Genomic DNA, 24,380 nt, shown 5'->3' on the forward strand with positions numbered 1-24,380 from the left:
CTTCATAGCCCTCGGGAAGAACGAATGCTACCAATACCTTGGTCTTGGACTTCTAGCCTCCAGAACTGTGAGACAATGAAGTTTTGTTGTTGAAGCCACCCAGTTTGTGGTACTTTGTTATGGCAGCGTTAGCAAACAGGCATAACTACTTCTCATTGTCTCTCTTTCCCTCTTGCTTTCACTGGATTGCACCAACTTCCCTCCCCCATCTGCCGCCCCCGCCACAATAAACATTCAAACTCGTCTCAGGCTCTGGTTTCCATAAACTTAAAGCTAATATACCTTTTACTCCTATTTTGGCTTTAATATGTGTGTGATTATCCCTGGATTGGGCACTGACTTAGCGAGAAGAGATATGATATATCATTTTCTTAGAAAAGCTCACAGTTTTTAGCTATGCCTAATTTGTAAAGCACTAGGAATCAACTAAGGCAGAATGTTTCATATTATACATCTACATAGTGACAGAGTTCAGAAAAGGGAGAGTCACATCATCAGCTTCTAGAACTGCAAAATGAACTATTAACTATGGCGGACCCTATTTTATCTGTGTGGTTTCCTAGCATTGCCAAAAGCATAAACTTGTATTTAGTGTATTCTGTATGTATTTTTGAATTCTCACAAAGGGGCTTGTGGCAGGCAAAGGGGAGTCTTATTCCAAAAGGGATACTCAGGCATTTGTAAACAAGGCCCCGTGTTGGTAATTCAGACAAAGTAATTAGAGTTTATGACTGTGGGAGTCTGGAGTATATGTGATGAATGGTATTAACTGGGAGTGAATTGATGCTGGTGGGTAAGGAAAGATAATTTCTCCAGCTAAGTCCACATGGCCACTAGCTGAAACTATTCCCCAGACCAATCCATTATCTCCATCAAAAGGCATTTATTAAATGTTTATTTGCATATCATACTATGATAAAGGGAGGAACCAACCAGCTCTTGGAACACACTCCCTTGTGTTAATAGATAAACTGAGGCACATTAAACTGTCTAAGAGTTTACCTTAGCAAACATCAATTCAAATCCAGCAACACTCTACCAGCAGGAGCTAAAGGAAGGGCTTTTGTAGAGCAGACATGGAGACAAAGCAAGGAAGTTATGTGATTGGCTATAGCTTAAGAGCTTGCTTTTTCTGGGAAAGACTGGTTGACTGTTTGTGATTGGTTCTTCTTAAGTTTAGATTTCTTAACCTCGAGGCATTTTCAGAAATTGACACTAGCTTAGGTTTCCATTTGCTTACCTAGGCTCCTGATGCATTAGAGTCGGCTTAGCCTAATGGCTTCCTTGTTTAATTACTTTAGTACTTGACATACGTCATCTATTTAAGTTTGGAGAAAAGAGCAAGCAAACTTCATACGGAGTTTAGAGCTTCAAATAAAGAAACTTGCGTACTTAGTAATACCTTTTTTTTTTTTTGAGAGGAAACCAACTGAGATCTCATTTTTCTTGTTCAGAGTTTCCAAATATCTCCATAGTTCGAGATTCTTGTGAGCTTGTTTATGTATATAACTGATCAAAATATGGAATTGACTCAGGATCTCTGATTTTTGCTTCCAAACTAAACTCTCACTACCCAAGGGAGATGTGTACAGCAGTACAATGGACTGTAACATCTGTGATGCCAGGGCCAAGTCTGAACTGTCTCCAGTGGGTCCTGAGTACCTGCAAAAAGCTTGGGTGAGAGAAGGTATGTAAAATCATCTGTTAAATGACAAAGCCCTCAGTTCTGGTTGGATTCAATACAGATAATTTCTCAGGACAGTTCCATAAGGGAAGACATCAAATCTCTGTTAAGCACCTATCATGTCCCAGACTCTATACTAATCACTTTACATAATCCCTAGCGAGACCCTTCCCTTTATTTTAAAATGGTTATAATAGTATCTGTTTGGTTTTTTATGGCAATAGAAGGAATCAAGTAATAGTATGTGAAGAACTTGGCACTGTGTCTGACATAGAGCACATTTTTAGTTACCTTTCTCTTCTTTATGCAGCTGTTGTTAACTTTTTCTTCTTTCCTTTATTATATTCAGTATCCACCCAACATGCCTCACATTGATTTTCTATGTCTCTATTTAGGTGATGAAAAAGCTTGTCAGAGATACTGGCTATGTTTAACATCATTTTTAAGGAAATTCCTCAGTGACGCCCAACTTCCTCTTCACTGGTCTCCTTCCTTTAATATTATTGAATGATAGTTTCGCCACAACCACAGCCTAGACCTCTAATATCTATCACTGGTACTATTGAATTGTTTCTAAGCCTAACAGCTTCTAATTTTGTCTCTTGCAATTCATACTCCTCTGTCCTCTAAGAGAGATCTAGCCAAAATACAATTTTTTTAAACATCTTTATTGGAGTATAATTGGTTTACAATGGTGTGTTCATTTCTGCTTTATAACAAAGTGAATCAGCTATACATGTACATATATCCCCATATCTCCTCCCTCTTGCATCTCCCTCCCACCCTCCCTATCCCACCCCTCTAGGTGGTCACAAAGCACCGAGCTGATCTCCCTGTGCTCTGCGGCTGCTTCCCACTAGCTATCTATTTTACATTTGGTAGTGTATATGTGTCCATGCTACTCTCTCACTTCATCCCAGCTTACCCTTCCCCCTCCCCATGTCCTCAAGTCCATTCTCTACATCTGCGTCTTTACTCCTGTCCTGCCCCTAGGTTCTTCATAACCATTTTTTTTTTTTAGATTCCATATATATGTGTTAGCATATGGTATTTGTTTTTCTCTTTCTGACTTACTTCATTCTGTATGACAGACTCTAGGTCCATCCACCTTACTACAAATAACTCAATTTCATTTCTTTTTATGGCTGAGTAATATTCCATTGTATATATGTGCCACATCTTCTTTATCCATTCATCTGTTGATGGACACTTAGGTTGCTTCCATGTCCTGGCTATTGTAAATAGAGCTGCAATGAACATTGTGGTACATGACTCTTTTTGAATTATGGTTTTCTCAGAGTATATGCCCAGTAGTGGGATTGCTGGGTCATATGGTAGTTCTATTTTTAGTTTTTTAAGGAACCTCCATACTGTTCTCCATAGTGGCTGTATCAATTTACATTCCCACCAACAGTACAAGAGGGTTCCCTTTTCTCCACACCCTCTCCAGCATTTATTGTTTGTATATTTTTTGATGATGGCCATTCTGACTGGTGTGAGGTGATACCTCATTGCAGTTTTGATTTGCATTCCTCTAATGATTAGTGATGTTGAACATTCTTTCATGTGTTTGTTGGCAATCTGTATATCTTCTTTGGAGAAATGTCTATTTAGGTCTTTTGCCCATGTTTGGATCGGGTTGTTTGTTTTTTTGATATTGAGCTGCATGAGCTGCTTGTAAATTTTGGAGATTAATCCTTTGTCAGTTGCTTCATTTGCAAATATTTTCTCCCATTCTGAGGGTTGTCTCTTTGTCTTGTTTATGGTTTCCTTTGCTGTGCAAAGCTTTTAAGCTTCATTAGGTCCCATTTGTTTATTTTTGTTCTTATTTCCATTTCTCTAGGAGCTGGGTCAAAAAGGATCTTGCTGTGATTTATGTCATAGAGTGTTCTGCCTATGTTTTCCTCTAAGAGTTTGATAGTGTCTGGCCTTACATTAGGTCTTTAATCCATTTTGAGTTTATTTTTGTGTATGGTGTTAGGGAGTGTTCTAATTTCATTCTTTGACATGTAGCTGTCCAGTTTTCCCAGCACCACTTATTGAAGAGGCTGTCTTTTCTCCACTGTATATGCTTGCCTCCTTTGTCAAAAATAAGGTGACCATATGTGCGTGGGTTTATCTCTGGGCTTTCTATCCTGTTCCATTGATCTATATTTCTGTTTTTGTACCAGTACCAAACTGTCTTGATGACTGTAGCTTTGTAGTATAGTCTGAAGTCCGGGAGCCTGATTCCTCCAGCTCCGTTTTTCTCTCTCAAGATTGCTTTGGCTATTTGGGGTCTTTTGTGTTTCCATCGAAATACAAATTTGACCATTTATTCCCTTGTTTAATCTTTTCAGTAGCCTGGAATAGCCTACAGATAAAGCCCAGACCCTGCAGCATGACATACAAGACTCTTTGTAACCAGGCTCCTGCCTTCCTCTTGAAACTTGCATAGTTCAGCTGCTCCTATGGAGGTTGCATTCCCATGCACACGAATGATCTTCTTGTTCTACAACTTTGCACTTTTGCTTAGCAGGCCCTTCTGCTGTGCGTCCTCCCTCTCTTTTCTTACCTTTCTTTACCTCACCAACTCGGCTCATTCTTCCAGAGACTCTTAATGCAGCTGTTCTTCTTGGCAACATAAGGAAAGATTAGGTACCCTTCCTTAATGGTTTCTTATCATCATGTGTTCTGATTATGAAGACTTAAGATATTACATTCAAATCATCCATTAGCACCTGTTGCTCCCACAATAGTCTAACCCAGAGGTCAGCAAACTCTTTTGGTAAAGAGACAAGTAATAGATATTTTAGCTTTCTGGGGCACATGGTCTCTGTCACAACTAGTCACCTCTGCTGTTGTAGCACAAAAGCAGTCAAAGATAATAGGTAAATTAAAGAGCTTGACTGTGTTCCTATACAACTTTATTTACAAAAATAGATGGCAGGCCAGATTTGGCCTGTGGGTTATAGTTGGTAAGTTCTTAATAATGGAAATCACAATCATGTCGTATCTTTCTTTGTATCTCCAGCACCTATTTTGGTGCCTGGGATCGAAGGGTTGCTCAATACAGGTTAATTGAACTAGGAGTGTGTTAACCCCTCCAAACCATCACATGCCAAGTTCTTATTCTTGTTTTTATTTGAAGTACAGTCAGGTTGCTGTTAAACAGTGTCAATTCTGTATCCAGCTGGTGTGCCTCATTTGAGGACCAAAAGTTAGTCAGTACTTCCTAAATTAACAGGTCACACTCTAAAAAGGAGATCCGTGTATCCTGCCTGAGCATCTAAGGCTTCTTGCTAATTTTCTCAGGTATTCCATTACCCTTGGGTCTTTCAAGTCTCCTTGAAACCAGCCACAGTGCCATCTGCAACCTGTTTATTGAAAGCTGTGTAACTAAGTACAGTAATAGAATTTTTCAATCAATACCCAATTGTAGCAGAAGCCAGTGGAGAGATTTCAGGGCAGCTGTAACATGCTGAGATAACTTGGTGTCACTAAGAAATCAGGCAGCAGAGAGCAGTATTAACTGAGCTCCATCAATCACACATGTGGGCACTGGGCCTGAAATTTGGTATAGGAGCTAGAGGATTGCATGATGTGTATTTGGTTGTGTAAACCCAGACAACAAATTCATCTGAACTCTGCTTATGACATTCAGCTGGTCTGGGCCCCTCGTAACAATTTTCTTTTCTTTTCCCCAGTTCAAAAATTCATCAGTCTCCTCTGTGCACATAACACAGAAGGAAGACCAGTGGCACCTAATGGTAACCCTGGGAGAGTTGGTACCAAGAGGGAATATAGCCTAATAGAAAGAAACTTGGAAGTCAAAAGACCCAGAATTCAAATTCCAGCTGTTCCTCCTACTGTGTATTTTGGGTCTGAGTCAGGTTACATCCAGAGCGTTAGTTTTCCTGCCTTTACAATGAGGATAATGCCTGCCTGCCTCATCACAGTGTCTCAGTGAATTTCAAAGCAATTTTTGACCGTGCAAATGCTATGCAATGATAGTTGTTGTATTATGAACACCTCAATTATTCTGCTTCTCCAGGGAATGATGTGTCAACCCTAAGTGAATTTTCCTTATAATTTAATCTGTTAAGTGCCAGGAGTTTAATTTTAACAAAGTTTATGTAAGTCTTTCTCAAAGAATGCATAGCAAACTAACTGCTTTATTAAACCAAATAGTTGATGCAGATTTAACCCATGTGTTGTTCAGAGTTAACAGTGGGAATTCTGCTTCTGTTAGCAGTGTCATAGCTGTAGGTGCTGCTGGCTGTGGAACTGACATGTGATTGGGCTCTGGCTTCAGAAGTAGTACAGCTTTTGCCTTCTGGAAAAATCCCAACGACTTTGTTAAACTGAGCTATTTGCCTCTTTTCCACAAAGGGAAAATGCATAGTTGGAGAATTATCGAAATACTGTTGTAGTTGGAAGGAACATCCAACACCATGGAGTTTGATCTCTTCTTAGAAAGAAGTGAAATGAAATCCCAAGGGTTTAATGACCTGCTCGTGATGACACAGAAAATGAGTGTCAAAGCTCACACCCAATCCCTGATCGCCTGACCACATTAACAGTAGTGGACATTTGCATAGAGCTTTACAGTTTCCAAAATATTGGCATATCCGTATCTTATTTGGACCTCTCGGAAATCCTGTGAAGTTGACAGAGTGGGGGTCATTCCCTCCATTTCCAACATGTTAAGTGACTTTTCTAAGGCCACCCAGTTGCTGTCTGGTTGGGAAGAGATGCTGGGGACATGCACCTATCTTCTGATCACAGGTTCCAGTTTCATTCCAAGCCATCATATTTCACACCCCTGCCCTGTGCCTTGTCTGTTAGAGCATGCCGTGTAAGTGCTGCATGGCATCTGGGGCGGTGTGGCTTTGCTGACTGCTCTAAATTTTCTTCCTAAAAAAAGATGTCTTCTCCCAATAAGTTCTTCCTGTTTCAGAGCAGTTTCTCCAGTGTGGCCGTTGGTATGCTCTGAATTGTTCATAAAGCACTTAAAACCTTACTGTGAGGTCTGTACCGGTGGTCCTAGCAGTCACAGGCACCTTCACATCATATCAGCTCTTACCCACTTGCACTCACAGTCTGCTTCTGTCTCCAGCTTCATCTCCTGCCCCTTTTTTCTAAGCATTTTCGGTTCCACCCATGCTGAATTAATTGAAGTTCCCAGCATAAGGAAGCCTCTTTTTTTTTTTTTTGCTGTTTTAGTAAAAAATATTTCAGCTGGAAGCGATGCAACCCCAACTCAAACTGGCTTAAACATACCAGGGAATTTATTGTCTCCTGAAACTAACAATCCAGGGATAGATCAGGCACTGCTGGACTCAGTATTTCCAAATGAGTATAAGGAAGACGTCTGTCTCTCTTTTCCCTTTCCTTCAATCTGAATTTTTCTGTGGTAGATTTCTTTCTTAGGCCGATTCTCTCAAGTGAAAGGAAAGGTGACCACTGGCAGTTCCAGACTTATATTAGCTAAGCAATTCCATTGGAATGAGAGTATTTCCTACCACCTCCAACACTATGATAGCATCAAGAAAATGGTCTTTTTTTGAATTGGCTTAATTATATATTTCCATACTTAGAATTGGGACATGCAATGAGTTCAACCCAATCCACACAAACTGAGAATAGGGATAAGAGAGATTCCTGAAATAAAACAACACATTTTGTTACTATTAATGGGGAGTGAATGCTGAACAGGCAAAAACAGCAAACTTTCACTACACGCACTAAAAGGCCTGTCCCTCAGTTCACCCTGTTAAAGTATCTGGTGCCATCTTACTTACCTAGAAAACTCCTATTTATCTTTCTAAACCCTACTCGTAAGCCATTTACTATGTGGATGATTTGGGGGTAAGTTACTTAACCTCTATATGTTTTAGTTTCTTTGTCTACAGCATTTAGAAATAATCAAGCATCAGACTAAGGCCCTCAGTTGGTCAATGTGTCCTCAGTATGGCTCTGTCTCAGTATTACTGATTATAGTAATGTCCTATGAAACCGAAAAAATGAACGTGAAGTGATTTGGCCTTTTATTTAATGTCTCACAATCTGCTAGACTGTAAGCATTACTGTTTACTCTGCAGCTCTTGAAATAAGTAAGACTTAAGACTTAGTTCTTTCATCAGTTGCCTTGACATCGTCTGTAGAATTTATAAATCTGATAGACAGTAAGGCATCTCTGCCGTCATGCCCAGGAGGTTGCTACTGTCATCTCAGGATTCTCCTAGTCTGAGAGACTGGAACCCCCTCTATCCCCTCTCTCCATATGCTCTTTTCATCTTCATCTTAAGAAATGTCCTAAGTCCTCAACTCCTTGCTTTTAATCTTTGACATGGCTTCTGTTGCTGTAGCCAATCTCTACTTCTCTTCCTTCCATGTCTTTCCTATCTACTGCTTCTCAGGTTCTCCGATTTTATATCTAATGATCATCAATTCCTTTTTTTTCCTAATTTGAGATACAATCAAAACACCCTTTTGGACGATAATCTCATTCACTTCATTTGGTTACCTAGATGTTTTCTCTTGTGCTTACTGCTTTGACATTGTTCTCCGTTCCAGTAATTTCTTGGGTATAATTTTGGATATGGTATCATTCTGGATGTTGGAAGTTCCTGATTCCTCTTTTGAAAAATAGCAAATGGTAAATACCAATACCATGAATGGTTAGTGAAAGAAGAGGAAATGATTTAACTATTGAGGTAGATTTTATTTAAAAGTTCGAAAGCCACTAGTATTGTTCTTACGATTAAGAATTTTTCTTCTCCATTGCCCAATGCATAGGTATAAAATTTCATTTATACTGTATATTCTGTTCTGTTGAAGAAGAAAATAGAAACAAAAGCACTTGTAACAGGCCAATAGAAGCCACCTGAGTATCTTCTCCAATGCTAACAGAAAGTTTAAAGTGCCTAGTGACATTCAGCTAAATCTTTTGCTGGTTTTAGAAGTCTACTCTGTGATTTGTAATTAATTTATTCAATAAGGAGCGATTTATTATGTATTATGTGCCAAGAACTGGGTGTGGAACTGGAGACAGAGGGATGAAAGACATGATGTGCATACTTGAAAAGCTCAAATCTCTTAGGCCAGACACACTGGTAAGAAGACAGCTAGGAGAGTATGATAAGTGATGAAATATCTCTGGCGGAATATAGGAGGGGCCTTATAGTGCATTAAATAGTGACCTCCCCCCCCCCAAAATATATGTCCATGTCCTAACCCCCAATACCTGTAAATGTGACCTTATTTGGAAATAGGGTCTTTGAAGATCTAGTTAAGGAACTTGAGGTGATATCATCCTGGATTTAGCGGGGGCCCTAAATCTAATGACTTGTGTCATTATAAGAGAAATGAGAGGGAGATTTGAGACAGAGCCCCCCTGGGGAAGGCCATAGAAAGATGAAAGTAGAGATTGTATTTAGGAAGCTACAAGCCAGGGAATGCCAAGAACTGTTGGCAGCCAGAGAAGCTGGGAGAAAGGCATGGGGCACGTTCCCCCCACAGCCTCCAGAAGGCACGAACCCCATCGAAACCTTGATTTCAGACAGAGAGAGAGTAATATTTTTCGTCTGTGTTAACTCACCAGTCAGTGGTAACTTCTTACGGCAGCTTTAGGAAACTAATACAGGCCTTTAACCTAGACTGCAGGCCTGGGGTGAAAGAGGGTCATCCAACATAAAATGCTTCCCAGTTCAGGAGACATTTCAGCTGTAGATTGGAGGCCAAGGAGGAGTTAACCAATTCACCAATGGGGAAAAGAATTCCAGGCAGAAAAAATACATGTAAGCGTAGTCCATTTTATCGCCAGAGAAAAAGCCTCCCTAATTCATAACTCTGTAGAAGAAGGGCAAGAGACATGTTACTTACCCAGTTTGTTTCCTTTGGACAAAGTTCTTGCCTCTACTCTGCGGAGTCTACCTGGTCCATAGATGATTGGGGGAGCTGTTGACTCCTCTCACGCCTCCACTTCTATCACACTGGTTTAGGGGACCATCAGTTTCTCATCTGAATTATTGTAATAGCTTTATAAGTGCTCTGTTTGCTTTTATTATCGCCTGTTCCACCCCATGGTCTATTTTTCCTCAACACAACAACCAGAAAGATCCTGTTAAAACCTAAGTGACATTATGTCACTCTGTAGCACAAAACATTCCAACGGCTATTTCATTCAGAGCAAAAAACCAAAGTCCTTAAGTGTCCTAAAGATGCTAAGAGAAGTTCGATTCCATGAGCTTTCTGCTGCCCTCTCCTGTGACTCAGCCCCTGCCTCACCTGGCCTGCTTGCCGTGCCTGAAGGTGCTGGGTAAGGGCCTGTGCCAGGACCTTGGCACTGAGCGGTTCCCTTTGCCCAGAACACTCCTCACTCCCTTGTCTGCATGGTCTGCTCTCTCTCATCCTTTATGTGTCTGTTCAAATGTCAATTTATTAGGCCTTTATGACTACCCTACGTAGGTATTAACCCCTCTCCTAACACTTATCTCCCTTACTCTGCTTTAGTTTTCCCCATAACACTTATTATTATCTGAATTTTTGTACTTTTACTTGTTTGCTTGTTTTTCCCCCACTAAAAGGTAAGCATCATAAAATCAGAGACATTGTCTGCTCTGATCATTGTTATATGTTAACTGCCTAGCAGAGTACTTGGTGCGTAGTAAGATTTCAACTGCTGGTTTTTGAATGCATGGATCAACGATTCTTAGATTTTTTTTTTAACTGTGAACTTTATAAAAGAAATGAAAATGTTTGATAGGAATTTCGAAACCCACGCTTTATTTTAAAAAACAAATAAATTTCAAGTGTAATATTATAGAAAAGAGATGACCGAGGCCTGCAGTGGGTTCTGATATTCATTCTATGTTCCTTCTCACTGAAAAAACAAATGAGCAAACAAAAAATTGGGGTTGCCAAGTACTTTTTTTTTTTTTTAACCTGAACTCCCTTTTTACTTCTTACAATTATCCAAGGAAAGAATATAGTCCTTGAGGCCCAAATGTTATCAAATGGCTTCTGAGGGAGGCTCTGCTTCTCTCCTGTGTACTTTGCAAATGCTGGCTGGGCTGTGAGATGCCCCATCTTGTCTTTCTGTCCCTCTAACCTGGTACTCTGTACCTGTCATTTCCTTGCTGGGATCACAGTACCCTGATAAGAATGAACAGTCTCTGCACACTGTGGGTATAGAGGAGATATTTAAAAATTCTCTGCATGAGCGGATTCCCTTCCAGCTGAGAGTCTTGAGCTGGGAGCAGCTCCCCAGCTGGGCAGAAAGTTGGACGCCATGAAAACTCCTTTATAACACCCTCAGGAAATAGTAGCCACAACATCTTGCTTACTCTCTTCATAGGCAGCATCATGTGGGCTAACCCACAAAAGCAAGGTCAGCCTGTGTGGGGAACTGTGCCTGGGGGGTAAGGCAGCCAGTGAAAGTGGCAAGGGACAAATCTGGAGAGGAAGGCAATGTATCAGGCTCTGTGCCACTTGCTTTCATGTTTATATTGTCATTTAACTTTGAAACAAATTTGATGAAGAGGTATTTATGTCTTCATTTCACAAGTGGGCCCACAGAGGCTCAGAGAAGGTGAGTAATTTAGCCGAAGGTCACACAGCTAGTGATTTAATCCAGGTTTCTCTGATTCCAAGGGCTGTGTTCTTTTTACCTGTACCACACTGCCTATAAATTAGAAATACATTTAGAGGGATTTGAGCTTAAATATTTCAAAAGGAACGCTGGCTGAAGAATGAGGGTAGCTCATGCTGTAGATGAGATATAGCTAAACATCTAGACAATACAGATAACCAGGCGGTGGTGAAGGCTAGAGGCCCGGTGGGTGTGTATGAACATGAAAGCAGCCATTAATCAGACAAGCTTGCTTAAGAGGACCCTGGGTTTTGACTTTGAAGGCAGCCAAGGAAAGGTCAAATATATGTTTTGAGTCCACCAGCAAGCAGCACTCTTTGGAATTCCTTTGCATTCTACAACATGATAATTAATAATTCTAACTCTGGATTCATTGGTCGGGACCTTCAAGCATGGAACTGAAAAGTAGTACATTTTCAACAAAATACAAATGTAGCCTGATAGCCCTGTGAATTAGGGTTTCATTTACCCTCGGTTCCCCACGTCAGTGTATTTGTCCTCAAATGGGTTTCCCCACTGTGGATATAAGTATGTAACTAATAATAATAATTAAAATCTTTTGAGTACCTGGGACTAAGTATTTGACCTTTATTCCTCATAACAACCATGTAATGAGGGTGCTATTTTTCTTTCAATTTTGTCATGGGGGAAATAAAGTTCATTGATATTTCTAGATCAGCCCCAGGTCACACAGCTAGAAAATGGCAGATGTGAGATCAGCACCCGTGGTGCCCATTTCTGAAAGCCTCTCATCTGACAACCTAGGTGTCTGTCTGTGTTAGGCATTACAGAGTGTGGGTGCGGGGAGCAGTGTGTGCTGCAGGGTCTGATTGCTAAGTTAATTCTCTTTCATTCCTCTATTCTTTGTATGCTTTCATCCTTCTCTCCTCCCTTATTTCTACCTTCTCTCCTTCCCTCCCCACATTCTAAATCCCCAAACTAGTTTTCTCCCATTGGGTAAATTTGGCATCATTTCTCAGATACCTGATGCTGTTTTAGAATCCCAGAGCCTGGAATTCTTTGTCTCTGCTTCCTAATTAACTTTCTCTTGAGCAAGTCATCTACTTCTCTCCTCTCAGTTTTCCCATTTACAGAATGAAGGTACCATTACAAATCACCATTCAAGATTCTCATGAAGCACTTTCTAAAACAAAAGCATAAAACTCTTTACAAATCTGAGAAACTGTTCAAGTTCCAAGATGGAGGTGGGAAATGGAAGAGCTCTCTTGAGAACTTGGGTCCACCCGAATTACCCAGCTTCTGTCACTGCAGCTGGGATCCATATCTCACTCAAGATTTAACATCTAATTCCATGTGGTTATATAAAAATCACATAGTGATTTTTCCCGGGAGAGCTTGCTGGAATTTATTTCTTAAAATCTCTAGACTGGGACCTCCAAGGGTAATAGATGTGTTGGGCTCCAGCATGGCAGTGCAGCAGGGAACCTTCTGACCCTCGCACCCCAGGCTTTCTCCTCAACTGCTTTTCACAGCTATCACTTGCAGGCTCCCATTTCCTAATGCTCCTGTAAACGCTGAACACCAAATTTTGAATTGCTTTCAGAGTTTTTGTTGCAAAGATATAATTTGACTGTTTCCTTAGTTTGTACGTTGTAGGGAGTCCCAAACTAACTTCCTGAATTTTGCTTTTGGAAATTTGAACACCATGCCTCATTCTATTCCTCTTCTTGGGTTTTTGCCTTCATCCCCTTCATCATTTTCTTTGTTATTGAATCCAGTGCTCAACAAGCTCTCAAACTCTGCCATCGATTTGTGTGTCAGTTAGGGAAGGTAGGCTGCAAAGAGTTTTGATATTTGAAAGAAAATGCTGTACTATATTAATTAACCTAGAGAGAAAGAGATTGACAGATTAAAAAGAACTAACATTTACTGAGCGCTTACGATGTGTGGACATTATGTCAAGTACTTTACCTGCACTATCTTCCTTAAGCCCGGTAATATCAGTATGATGTAGGTTCTCTTAGTGACTTAGTTATACAGGTAAGGAGTATGAATATAAGTTCATTTGTATCTTTTTTTTTTCTTTAAATACAAAGCAAAAGTAGACCTACAGACATAGAGAACAAATTTATGTTACCAAAGGGGAAAGGGGGGGGAGGGATAAATTAAGGGTTTGGGATTAACATATACACATTACTATATATAAAATAGATAAGCAGCAAGGACCTACTGTGTAGCACAGAGAACTGCATTCAATATTTCATAATGACCTATAAGGGGAAAGAATGTGAAAAAGAATATATATATATGTATATACATATATATGTATATAGTTGAATCATTTTACACCTGAAACTAACACAACATTGTAAATCAACTATACTTCAATAAAAAAATAAAAATTAAAAAGAAAGAAAGAAGTTTGATGCTCAAGGAGATGAAGGAACTTTCCAAAAATAATCACAATGGTAATCATTTTGCAATATATAAACGTATCAAACCAGCATGTTGTACACTTTAAACTTACACAATGTTATATGTCAATTGTATCTCAGTAAAGCTAGGAAAAGAAATCAACCAGCTAATAAGGGCTGGAACCATGACTGGAACCCAGGTCTCTCTTTCCAGAGTCACGCTCTTAACCGCTCACTGAGCCATAGGTGGTCCTGAAGACTTACCGAGGCGCCCCGGTTGTTTGGGTGATGTGTCCGTGATTGACCCCACCCCCCAGGGGCACATGGTCAGGGCTGAACATCCCTCATTCCCAAGTTCTTAGTAATTTCCTGTTGAATTGCTCTCCCTTCTATATGATTCTTCCAGTTCTACATTTCAGAGATTTTAAAATCATAAAAATGAATTCATATTCAACATTTTGATTCTGCCTCCCTAAGAAAGAGACCACTCCTGTTCTGAATGAAAGTGAATTGGGGAAAAATAAGATAATATTGGCAGTCCTAAATCCTTCATAAGACCAGTGGGTATCTGGTGAGACAGGCAGAGCAGAAGTGGCCCGTCTGTGAAGTAGCACAAATCCTGCGTTCATAAAATCCCAGCTAATCCCCCCCCACTCCTCCTTCCTCACAGCCCCTCTTCCAGGCAGCTGAAGCCTCTTTTAGCTCTACCCAGTCGTGCTCCATGCCTCTATACCTTTGCAGACGCTGTTCCTTCCTCCTGACTTGAACACCCTTGGCCCCAAGCTGCCTGATGGTTTCTTATTTATTTTTCTGATTCAGCTGAGGCAGCAGCTCTTCTTTGGAGCCATTCTTGACCTTCCAGGCAGAAACAACCCTTTCCTTCTTTCTACCTCCTTTTGGTTTTGTGTACTGCTGGGATCTGTAAAGCATTATGCAATCCTCACAATCTGCTCCTTAGGGCCTTTGCACTTGTGGTATCCTCTGCTTGGAACACTCTTTCTCCTCTTTGGGTCTTTTCCCAAATGCCACTGTCGTAGTGCCTTCCGTGATTACCCTGTTCAATTACAACCTTCCCCACTGGCATACTTCATATCCCCCTGGTCTGCTCTATTTTGGGCCGTAACACTTGTCATCATCTCATTTGTGATGTCACTGACATGCTTATTTTGTTATTCTGTATCTTCCCCCTAGAATATAAACCCATATGTTGACATGTTTTTATCTGTCTGAGCCCTGGTTCTCAGAATAATCCTTGGTATAGAGGGTACTCAATAAGTATTTATTAATTACTAAATTAAGGGACTGTCTTCTCTCAACTTTCATCATACTGACATTTGGAGCTGGATAATTCTTTGTTGTGAGGCTGCCCTGTGCACGTAGGATGTTTAGCAGTATCTCTGATTTCTACCCGCCAGTAGCATTCCTCCAGCTGTAACAACTAAAAATATCTCCAGACATTTCCAAATATCCCCTGGGGGGGATATTGCCCTCAGGGAGAATCATTGTATTAGAATCCCAGATCCTGGAAAACAGGGATCATATCTTTTTAGAGTATCTGGTGTCAAGCACACAGTAGATGGCTGATAAATTTGTAAAGCTCGAATGATCTGACTTGGTCAAATGTTTATCTCAAATTTCACAATATAGTTAGCTTGTACACAAGACTGTCTTCTCAAACTTTTTATTTTCTCTATATAATTAAATTACTCTACCAAGAAATATGGGTTCAGTATCACCAGAGTTCAGGATGATATAGAGGAAGGCAGAGTTGCAACAAACATGACCATGGCCCTTAAGAATCTCATAGTCCAGTTATAGAAACACATATATAGCACCCCCCAAATGCAGGAGGATGTCTCCCTTCAATCTATGCCACTCCTGTCTAGTTCATCTTTTGTAACAGATTATCTATAAAGGCCTAGTGAGCAAATACTTCAACTTTGCAGGCCATGTGATCTCAGTTGTAACTACATCCATAGAAAATAACACTTGTAGACATTTTCTTATCTTTTCAGTCTTTCTAGAGCTAAAACCAACACCTCAATGTGAAGATTTCAAGGTTAATCTAAAAGTGACTCTATGCACCCATCCTATCACAAAATGCTATGGACTAGAAAAATGTGACTATCACCAAGAATGTATGAAACAAGCACATGGTTTAAACTGCAGTTTTAGTGGGTTGGGAAAGCAAGTCATTGATTCATAGCTGTATTTATAAATTACATACAACAGAATATAATACAATACCATATATGGAAGGCAATACAATACAGTATAATGCAAGGCAATATGATAGAAAATATCAGAATGCATTACACATACTAAGAGTACATTTTATACTTCTGGTTGTCTATGTGTGTACGTATGGGGTTTCTGATGTAAAACTTATTTCTAACTATATAGTGTACTAAAAAAGACCAGCAAAGCACTGTTTTAAACCAACTAGAATAATGGATAGAAAAATGGAAAAGTCTATATGCAGATACCCAGGCAAGACACTGTTGTGCCTTAAGGTAAGTAACAAATCTGGAAAGTGGATGAGAGACGGGTTGACGGAGAGGATGGCTCACAGATTGTAAAACGCTCCTGCTTCCCCACATGGCTTACTGTGTTCTGTTCTAATGTTCAGTCCCTAACCTTGATGTGAGTTATCAACACCTGTTCATTTTCTTCATTTATTTGTTACCTTTCTGCAGGACAAAACCATGACCTGAACTGTCTCTTTTCCTGTGCTTCTCCACCTGGCAAAAATCCCATACCCTCTTCCAGGCCCAGCTCAAATGCCAGCTCTGTTGCAAAACTTTGCCCGGGTGCACCAGGCACAGTTAATCACGTTCTTCTCCACGTTTTCTCAGTACTTTATTCATACTGCTACAGGGGCATAGATCACATTTGAATGTGCTTGGTTTTATATGTGCCATTCTCTGCTACTCGATTGTGAGCTTCTTGGGCATGGAGACAATTTTCATGTGTCCTTTTAGACTTCTCAGCACTCAGCACATTATCTACACATAGTAGGTGGCTAATCCCTAAATGGAGACTGCTGAGTGATGTTGTTAGGACTCTGAGCTTGAAACCCAGGATGCCACTTAGTAGTGGTGCAACCTTTGATAACTTACCTTACTTCTCTAAGCTCGCTTTCTCATCGGAAAAGGAGAATAGCATGAGAAACGCACAGCATTGCTGTAAAGATGAAATGGAATATTAGGTCTATAAAGTACTTAATAGGTCATCCATAAATGGAATTTACTGTCACTATTGTTGTCATTATTATTAATACTGTTGAAAAGAAGAGTGCAAAAGGCTAGCAGAGCCGCAGATACAAACACAAATAGTAAGTGATAGGAGTGAAGGTGATTTAGGGGCCAATAATTAAATATTAAGTCATGCAGTATAGTGTGTGCTTGAGACCAGAATGATATGACAAGTGAGAATTGCAGACATCTGGATGTTTGGTTTTATATATCAGAATAGCTATCTGGATGGTTTTCACTCTTACCTTTATATTTTACACTCTTGGGGGGAGACTTTGGGAGGATGCAAAAAGGGATTAAAATAACCTAATTTTACTCATGGAGGTACCCCATAGACTTAATTGTGTAAAGTCGGAGTGGAGTTTGTCACCTGCAACATTACTGATGTTCTGGGCCAGGTACTTTTTTTGCTACGCAAGGTTGTCTTGTGCATTGTAGGATATTTAGCAACATCTCTGTCCTCTACCCACCAAATGCCAGGAGCACCCTGACCCTACCTGCCATCTTGTAACAACCAAAATGTTTGAGGGGATCTTTGATAAATATTATGTTCTGAGCAAGGTGAGGAATAAACCAAAAAGCAGGCATGGTGGAGGGGGGTGATCTCACCTTTATTATTGACAGAGCTGGATTGGAGAACATGAGCTTAAGTCTGTAAGTCAAGCTGGTTTGCTAAGAATAAACACAGGATAAGACCAGCTTACCCACTGAATCCCAGGGAGAAAGGCATCATCAGGGAAGTAAGGAAAATTGATACCATTTGAAGGCATCTCACTCCCAAGAGAGAAGCGAGGTAGGCATGGAGTTTTACTGAGCATGACCAGATGTTAAATATTTTCTCCCCCCTTTGGAATTTAGGTGCATATAATCAAATTAATTATAATCTTTGGTTTAGGACACCTTGTAACCATTGATCCATGGTGGCCAGCTTTTATTTATTTTGATATCTTGATAGTTATTTTTAATAATGAAATTCACACCTACTAACTCACCGTCCAAAATAAAGCTAGAAATGAAAATATTACTCACTCCTAATGATAGTTTTTCTCAGCCCATTCTCCTGTTTCTCCCACCCAAGGAAAATCATCCTGATATATATTGTTTCCAAATTTACCAATAGAATAAATCTCTCTACCTCCCCAGGGACAGAATGAGCAAAGCTGGCAAAGAGAGGGCAGAAATGAGCTTAAGGAAAATGCTTTCTCAAGGAAACCAAGAGGGAGGGAAAAGGGTTTACTTCTACCAGATGGTGTTAAAACTTGTATGTTTCCTTATTTTTTCAGAATACAGGGTGTCCCTAGGAACTAAATATATGCCAGTTATACTTTAAGAGGATCATACCAAGTGTTTAGAACTTGGAGGGCTATTACTTTTTTTTATTAGTGTAAAACTATTTTTGTCAAATTGAGCACATGGTGATAATACTGGGCATCCACAAACCTGGCATCTGCAAACCCACTTTCTCATTCTGTTCCCCTTAAAGTCCAAGTTTTGTTTCACATGCTCAGAATTTTTTAAATATAAAAAGTAGTCTTTCTTTGGATGAACTCCCTCAGTTTTGAATTTTTTAATTAATTTTATTGCACAGTAGGAAGAGTCCTTTCAAAAATAGAAGCATACCATTTTAGAGTTGATCTGATCCAATATCACCCCCAGGGTAGCAGTTAATAACAAATGACATTATAATGACAGATTCAAGTTTGTAATCTCATTGAATATCTGCGGTCTACAAACCATACTTTGGAATCTAGAAAGTGGTCGACAAAGAAGTGACACACCCATGATGCCTGAGTTTTTCTGAGTTTGCAAAGGAGCTATGATTCCAAGTCCCATGACAAACCACATGATACTACTGGGTCACCAAGTCAAGGAAGGAGTGACAGTTAGCCCTTACTAAAGAATAAGTGCCATAGCACGGGGATCTTTTCACTGCTGCATCTCCAGAATCTAGATGAGGAACTGGTGCGTTATAGTACTGGTATTTGGAAAAGCAAAGGCCTGGTGGTAAGTTAAGACAGTCACATCCAGTTCTTAAGCTTATTCCACTTGCAGTGCCCTGTGCTGGGTGGTTTACGTTGGTAGTTTAATTTAACCTGCACAGCATGGTGTTTTCATTATTATCATTATTGCTTTGCTCTTGAGAAAACTGAGGTCCAGAGGAGTGAAATTATTTGCTTAGGTCACACAGCTAATACATACAGAGCAAGGATTTGGACCATGTGGTTTCTACCATCCTGTCTTCTCATAAGCTAGAAAGAGGTATAGTAGGTGACCTGGCTTCTTGTTTTGGTTATGCCATCAACTAAGTAATGCTGTGCAAATTATAGGTCCTATGAGTACCAGAAGAAATGCTGGGTTCATAGTTGATCCAGAAGGGCCTATCCAGATATACATAATCTGTGCACAATTTTTAGACTAGGATACAATAGTGTGTTTTGATGTTTTATGAGGTTTCAAAGAAAACTTGCACTGATCTTGATTTCTCCAGAGTAGCTTAAGTTTTGGATGACATGCTCCTTTTCAATTTGCTTTTGTGTTTTTTGAAATTTTTGGCATATTACCTAAGGTTCAAGTAGGCAGTGAATTTCTTCTTTATTCCAGATAAGTTCCAATCAAAGCAGTATGTGCAATTGGGTGAAATGTGACTAAAAACTGACAAAAATGGAGTTTAGGTGATAGGTGCATGAACTTGCACAACACCCTACACCCCTTCTTGAATGCAATGTGTGCAGTTTGGGAGATATTTTTTTCTTCCAATTTGTAGTCAGTTCCCTTAGCCCTTATGGGACTATTCAAAAAGGGGATAAACCTGCCTATGCGAATGCCAGATTGCAGGTGAATCTGCACTGTATCTTATAAAGAGGAGGTAAGACTTTGAAGCCAAAGAAGTCTTTGTTTGAATCTTGGCTATGCTGCTTATCATCTGTGCAGCTTACAGGGGGCACTTGATTTCTGAGTCCCCATTTCACCATTTTTATTTGGAAACAGTAACACCTATCTGATATTTGATGATAAGGGCTACTACTACTCTTTTGAGAAACTAAATCAAGCACAAAGAACAAGGGTTGCCTTAAACCCATCCTGGTGAAGCTGAACACCTTATAGGATGGGTTTATGTTGTCTGCGTATTAGACAATTTGTACAAGTTTCACAGTCATAACCAATTAATTTTATTTACGGAATACTTAACACTATGTGCCAAACACTATTTTAAGTCCCTTACAAATATTGACTCATTTTATCCTTATGGCACCCTATTTATTCTATCTGCACATTTTTAGAACATCACAAACATATGCTTTCTTCACAAAATCTATTACCATTTCTGTTTAAGAGGTGAGTAAATCAAGAGCACACATGTATTATAAAACAACACGAAGTCTCCTAACCATGTCTGCTGATGTGTGTGTGTGTGCGCGCACGCACGCACATGTGTGTACACAGATCTGGATCAAGTGCTGTTTGTGCCACAAAGAAACCCAGACTGAGCTTCCTGCTTCCAAGCCCCTGCCTTCTTTGGGTGCCACTTGAAACTTTTCTTTACCAGATTTCCATCTGTCATTTTTAGCTTGCAAAAAATTTTTCTTGTTCTGTTGTTAACTTTGATGCAGAGCTCTACTCTAAATATCTTACTTGAAATGTTTGTCACCAGAGCCCACAATGTGTGATTTTGGGGACAAGAGATTTCATATACACTTATATACATATATTTATATGTATTTGGTTTCTGATGAACATACCAAGGCAGATATTGTCTAAACCTTTTTTGTCTTAGTCTCAGGGTACTGAGATGCTGGAAATAGGAAATGGTATTCGAATATCAAGATACACACTATATATCCTCTGGCAGAAACAGAGGAGCTCACAATTAATTGCTAAACTACAGAATGTTAAATCATCCAAGGGACATCAAATGATGTGGAAAATGACAATATTGTGAGAAGTTCTATTTACTTGAACTAGCATTCAACTATCTAAAGACATAATGGAGCTTTTTAAAGTCAGACCCATATTATTTATGTGATGATGGCAAAACATAACCGTGACATTTTTCCAGGGTGACATTTTCCAACTGCGATTAAAAATCAAAACATTTGCTCACCGAGCTCTCATGTGAATAAAAGAAATTCTGCGTTAACAAGTTGCAGTCATCTTCATTAATGAGAAATTTTGCAGGTTAAGAACACAGAATTATTGGTTATCCAGCAGGGTTTGATAATAACTTATTCAGATGGAAGTATTGCACAGTTGTGAGAACAAGTGTTTTCCTGTCAGAACAACCTGCAGAATATAGACTAATTCATTCAGCAAATATTTTTTGAGCATCTACTCTGGCCTCAGATTCTGAGACTATGGTACCACGGGGAGCAAAAATAATCGTAGTACTTGCCTTGATAGGTCTTGCAGTCCAGTGGATGGAAGAGGAGATGGTAATCAATTATGCATAAATGAACATTTATATCTAAAACTGCAAAGGAAAGGGGCATGGAAATATGCTCTGCTAGTGTGTAATAAGGGGAACTAATCCAAGGCTAGCAGGGTAGTGCTGAGATGGCCTTAGGATGACTTTGTAATGTTTATCAAAAAGCTTTATCAAGTCTATACCCCTTGAAATAGGATTTTTACATTGAGGCACTTTCCCTAAAGGAATAATTTGAGATGTGTTAAGCATTTTTTCTATAAGGACAAGGCATTGTTTTTATTATAGAAATGTTGGAGACATCTAAAATATTCAAAAGTAAGCACTTAGTTAAATTTATTATGTTCTTAAAAATTGCTTTGACTACCGAAAATCTTTAAAAAAATGTAAAAATGTTTTTATTGTAATAAAAATGCTTAGTAAGAAAGAGTATCTACAAAACAGTGAGTATTTTAAATGCCTTTGCCTTTATCCTAACCCTGTCCTTTCTAGTTCCTCAATTGACTCTTCGATTTCAAGTATATCAATAATCATACTAATAGCAACTGTAAGAGCTCTTCATACTAGCTACCATTTAGCACCAAATACTTTATATCCATTATTTCAATTGACCTGATGTAAACCAGTGAAATAGGTATTATTTCATTTCTTTCTTTTTGTATACCGTGACTTTTAAATATGTCAACATAGATATGTATTCCCTGTGCAACGATGAAAGAATTGTTTCAATGCCCATGCTATTTACCATGAATTTCCTTATTGCCATTTTATCTAAGAGAAATCCCTTCTCTTTTCGTGACAGCATTCTGCGAAGAGGGCTGCAGATATGGTGGAACGTGCTTGGCTCCTAACAAATGTGTCTGTCCTTCTGGATTCACAGGAAGCCACTGCGAGAAAGGTAACCTCGTCTGGTGTGTGTGTGTGTGTGTGTGTGTGTGTGTTGGGGTTAGAGAGAGAGAGAGAGAGACTAGGCTTCAGAGAGAATGGAGGCTCTTTCTCTGGAGCTATAGTACTGCGGGTTGACTTAATACATTATGTCTTGATGGTGGATGTGGCTCTCCTCAAATTGGGTACCTTTTGATTACTGTGTAATAGGCATCCTCCTTCTGAAAACAGAGCTTCATTTGCCCTCCCTCCACCGTGTCTAATTTAGCAAGGTCTAGTCTTCTCTCTGCCTCCGTTTGCAGTGTGCATTTTTAGTGCTAATTAGAGATAAAGCCTGACAAACTGACCTGCTCCACTTAATCCTCTATTGGGGAGCGTCACAGGCAACCACTGGAGTTATAACAATCTGCTGCATCCACGGAATCTAAATTAGAACCGCATGCTCCTTGTGTAAAAGCACATTAAATAACCCCAGCAGCAGGTTTATCGGTGTGCTTGGGATTTTATTATAATATTGGTTTATTAGGAACATTATCATTCATGGACCTGATAATATAAGCCAGTTAGTATTGGTAAGATTCCATTACGTACAGCTTTCTATTTGCAGTAAATGTAGTGTCTACACTGGGCACTCTTTGGTGAAATCTAGCTCTTTTATTAATTGGAGAAGTCCTCCTACCTGTGTGTGAATGAAATTGACATTCAGTGCCAAAGTGGCAGTGTACGTATCAGTGCAAACAAGAGGTGTATGCCATGTAAAACTGAGTATTTCATTGTATTTTCCTATGAGTTTCATTAGGTTAAAATCACGGTATTATGTGTTTCTGGGTCTGGCATGTCACACTTGACACATCTCATAGTAGAGCATAGCAAAATGGAAATATGATGCTTTAGTCCTTATCCCTATTATTAGATGAGGGGGAGCATGTTTTCATCTAATGCCGAAGATCTAAGCAAAGCTCTTGCTTCCTTGCCTTCACGTTAAAGGTTTCTGAATTTAAATAATAAATTTTTTAAATGAGCCTGTTTATTATACCCCAACTTGTTTGACATAGTACATGGCACTGCCTGTGTATTTATAAGACAGCCTGATCCTTTTAAGAGCATGTCAAAATTTAACTACATAAATTATTCAACAAGGAAATCAACAATAAGCATCATTGTTTCCATATTTTGTGATATTATCAACAAATGAGATCACATTTATTAAATAATAATTACTTGGTTTGTCTTTAAAAAAAGAAAGACATATAAAGAGCCAAGTTCCACCTCTGAGCAGCGTGAGAGAATTATCACATGGAACTGAAGGATTCTTGTCAAAAGCAAAGTAACTTAGCACACATAACCGTATTGCAGTACATTTGATTTTAATTAGGTTTTCTAAAATGAAAAAAAAAAAAATCTAAAGGTTTCTCATTATTTCCTCCAAAACTGCTGTGTTTCCCTAAAATTAGAATACAGGAATTAATGGAGACAGAATAGTGATGATGATATTGCTGATGATGAGGGATTCTAATATTACTAATGATATACCATTTATCATGTACTAATTATGCACGAGAACTTTTAAATGATTATTTTAATATTAAGAACAAACAGAAGAGATAGATATTATTACGCTCATTTTATAGATGGCAGACTAAAGCTTGGGTAGATTAAGTAAATTCTGCAATGCTACAGAGCCAGTATTAGAACTGAGAATAAAACTCAACTTGTATTCCATAAACTACATTTTAAACCCTTGCATGTGTTTCAAGGGGATAATGATGAACTTCCTGTAAAATCTGGGCTCCTGGTGAATCAGAACATCTGGGGGAGAGTCCGTGAGCCTGCACTTTCACCAAGCACCTCGGGTTGCTTGTTATAAACCAGTCATTTTTATATTGTCATAGTGATATTTAACCAGAGCATCTACTGTAAAGTTCTTATTCTTTTTTGCATCATAAAGAATTGGAGGAGAGCATTGATCTTAGACCAGGGCCTGAGTCAGTGGCAGCCCCGGAAGAATTAGTTATGGTTTCTGATGGCTTGCTGATTTGACCTCTTTCCTTTGCTCTGCTCAATAAGTGGCTGATTGAATCGGTGCTTACATTCTGGTCCATAATGTGGAACAGGAAAAAGAGAGATA

At 39.3% G+C, this 24,380-nt stretch overlaps 1 protein-coding gene across 2 annotated transcripts in view; it reads left to right on the forward strand.

Annotated features, from left to right (window-relative positions):
- The window catches only part of NELL1 (neural EGFL like 1), an 862,938-nt gene that overhangs the window by 624,972 nt on the left and 213,586 nt on the right, over positions 1–24,380 (forward strand). For both annotated transcript variants that reach the window (XM_036862585.1, XM_036862586.1), the window contains exon 15: positions 22,170–22,265. In XM_036862585.1, coding sequence (XP_036718480.1) covers positions 22,170–22,265 — 96 coding nt within the window. The remainder of the gene's footprint in view (positions 1–22,169; positions 22,266–24,380) is intronic.

The sequence above is a fragment of the Balaenoptera musculus genome, chromosome 8 (genome assembly GCF_009873245.2).
Source record: "Balaenoptera musculus isolate JJ_BM4_2016_0621 chromosome 8, mBalMus1.pri.v3, whole genome shotgun sequence".
NCBI lineage: Eukaryota > Metazoa > Chordata > Mammalia > Artiodactyla > Balaenopteridae > Balaenoptera > Balaenoptera musculus.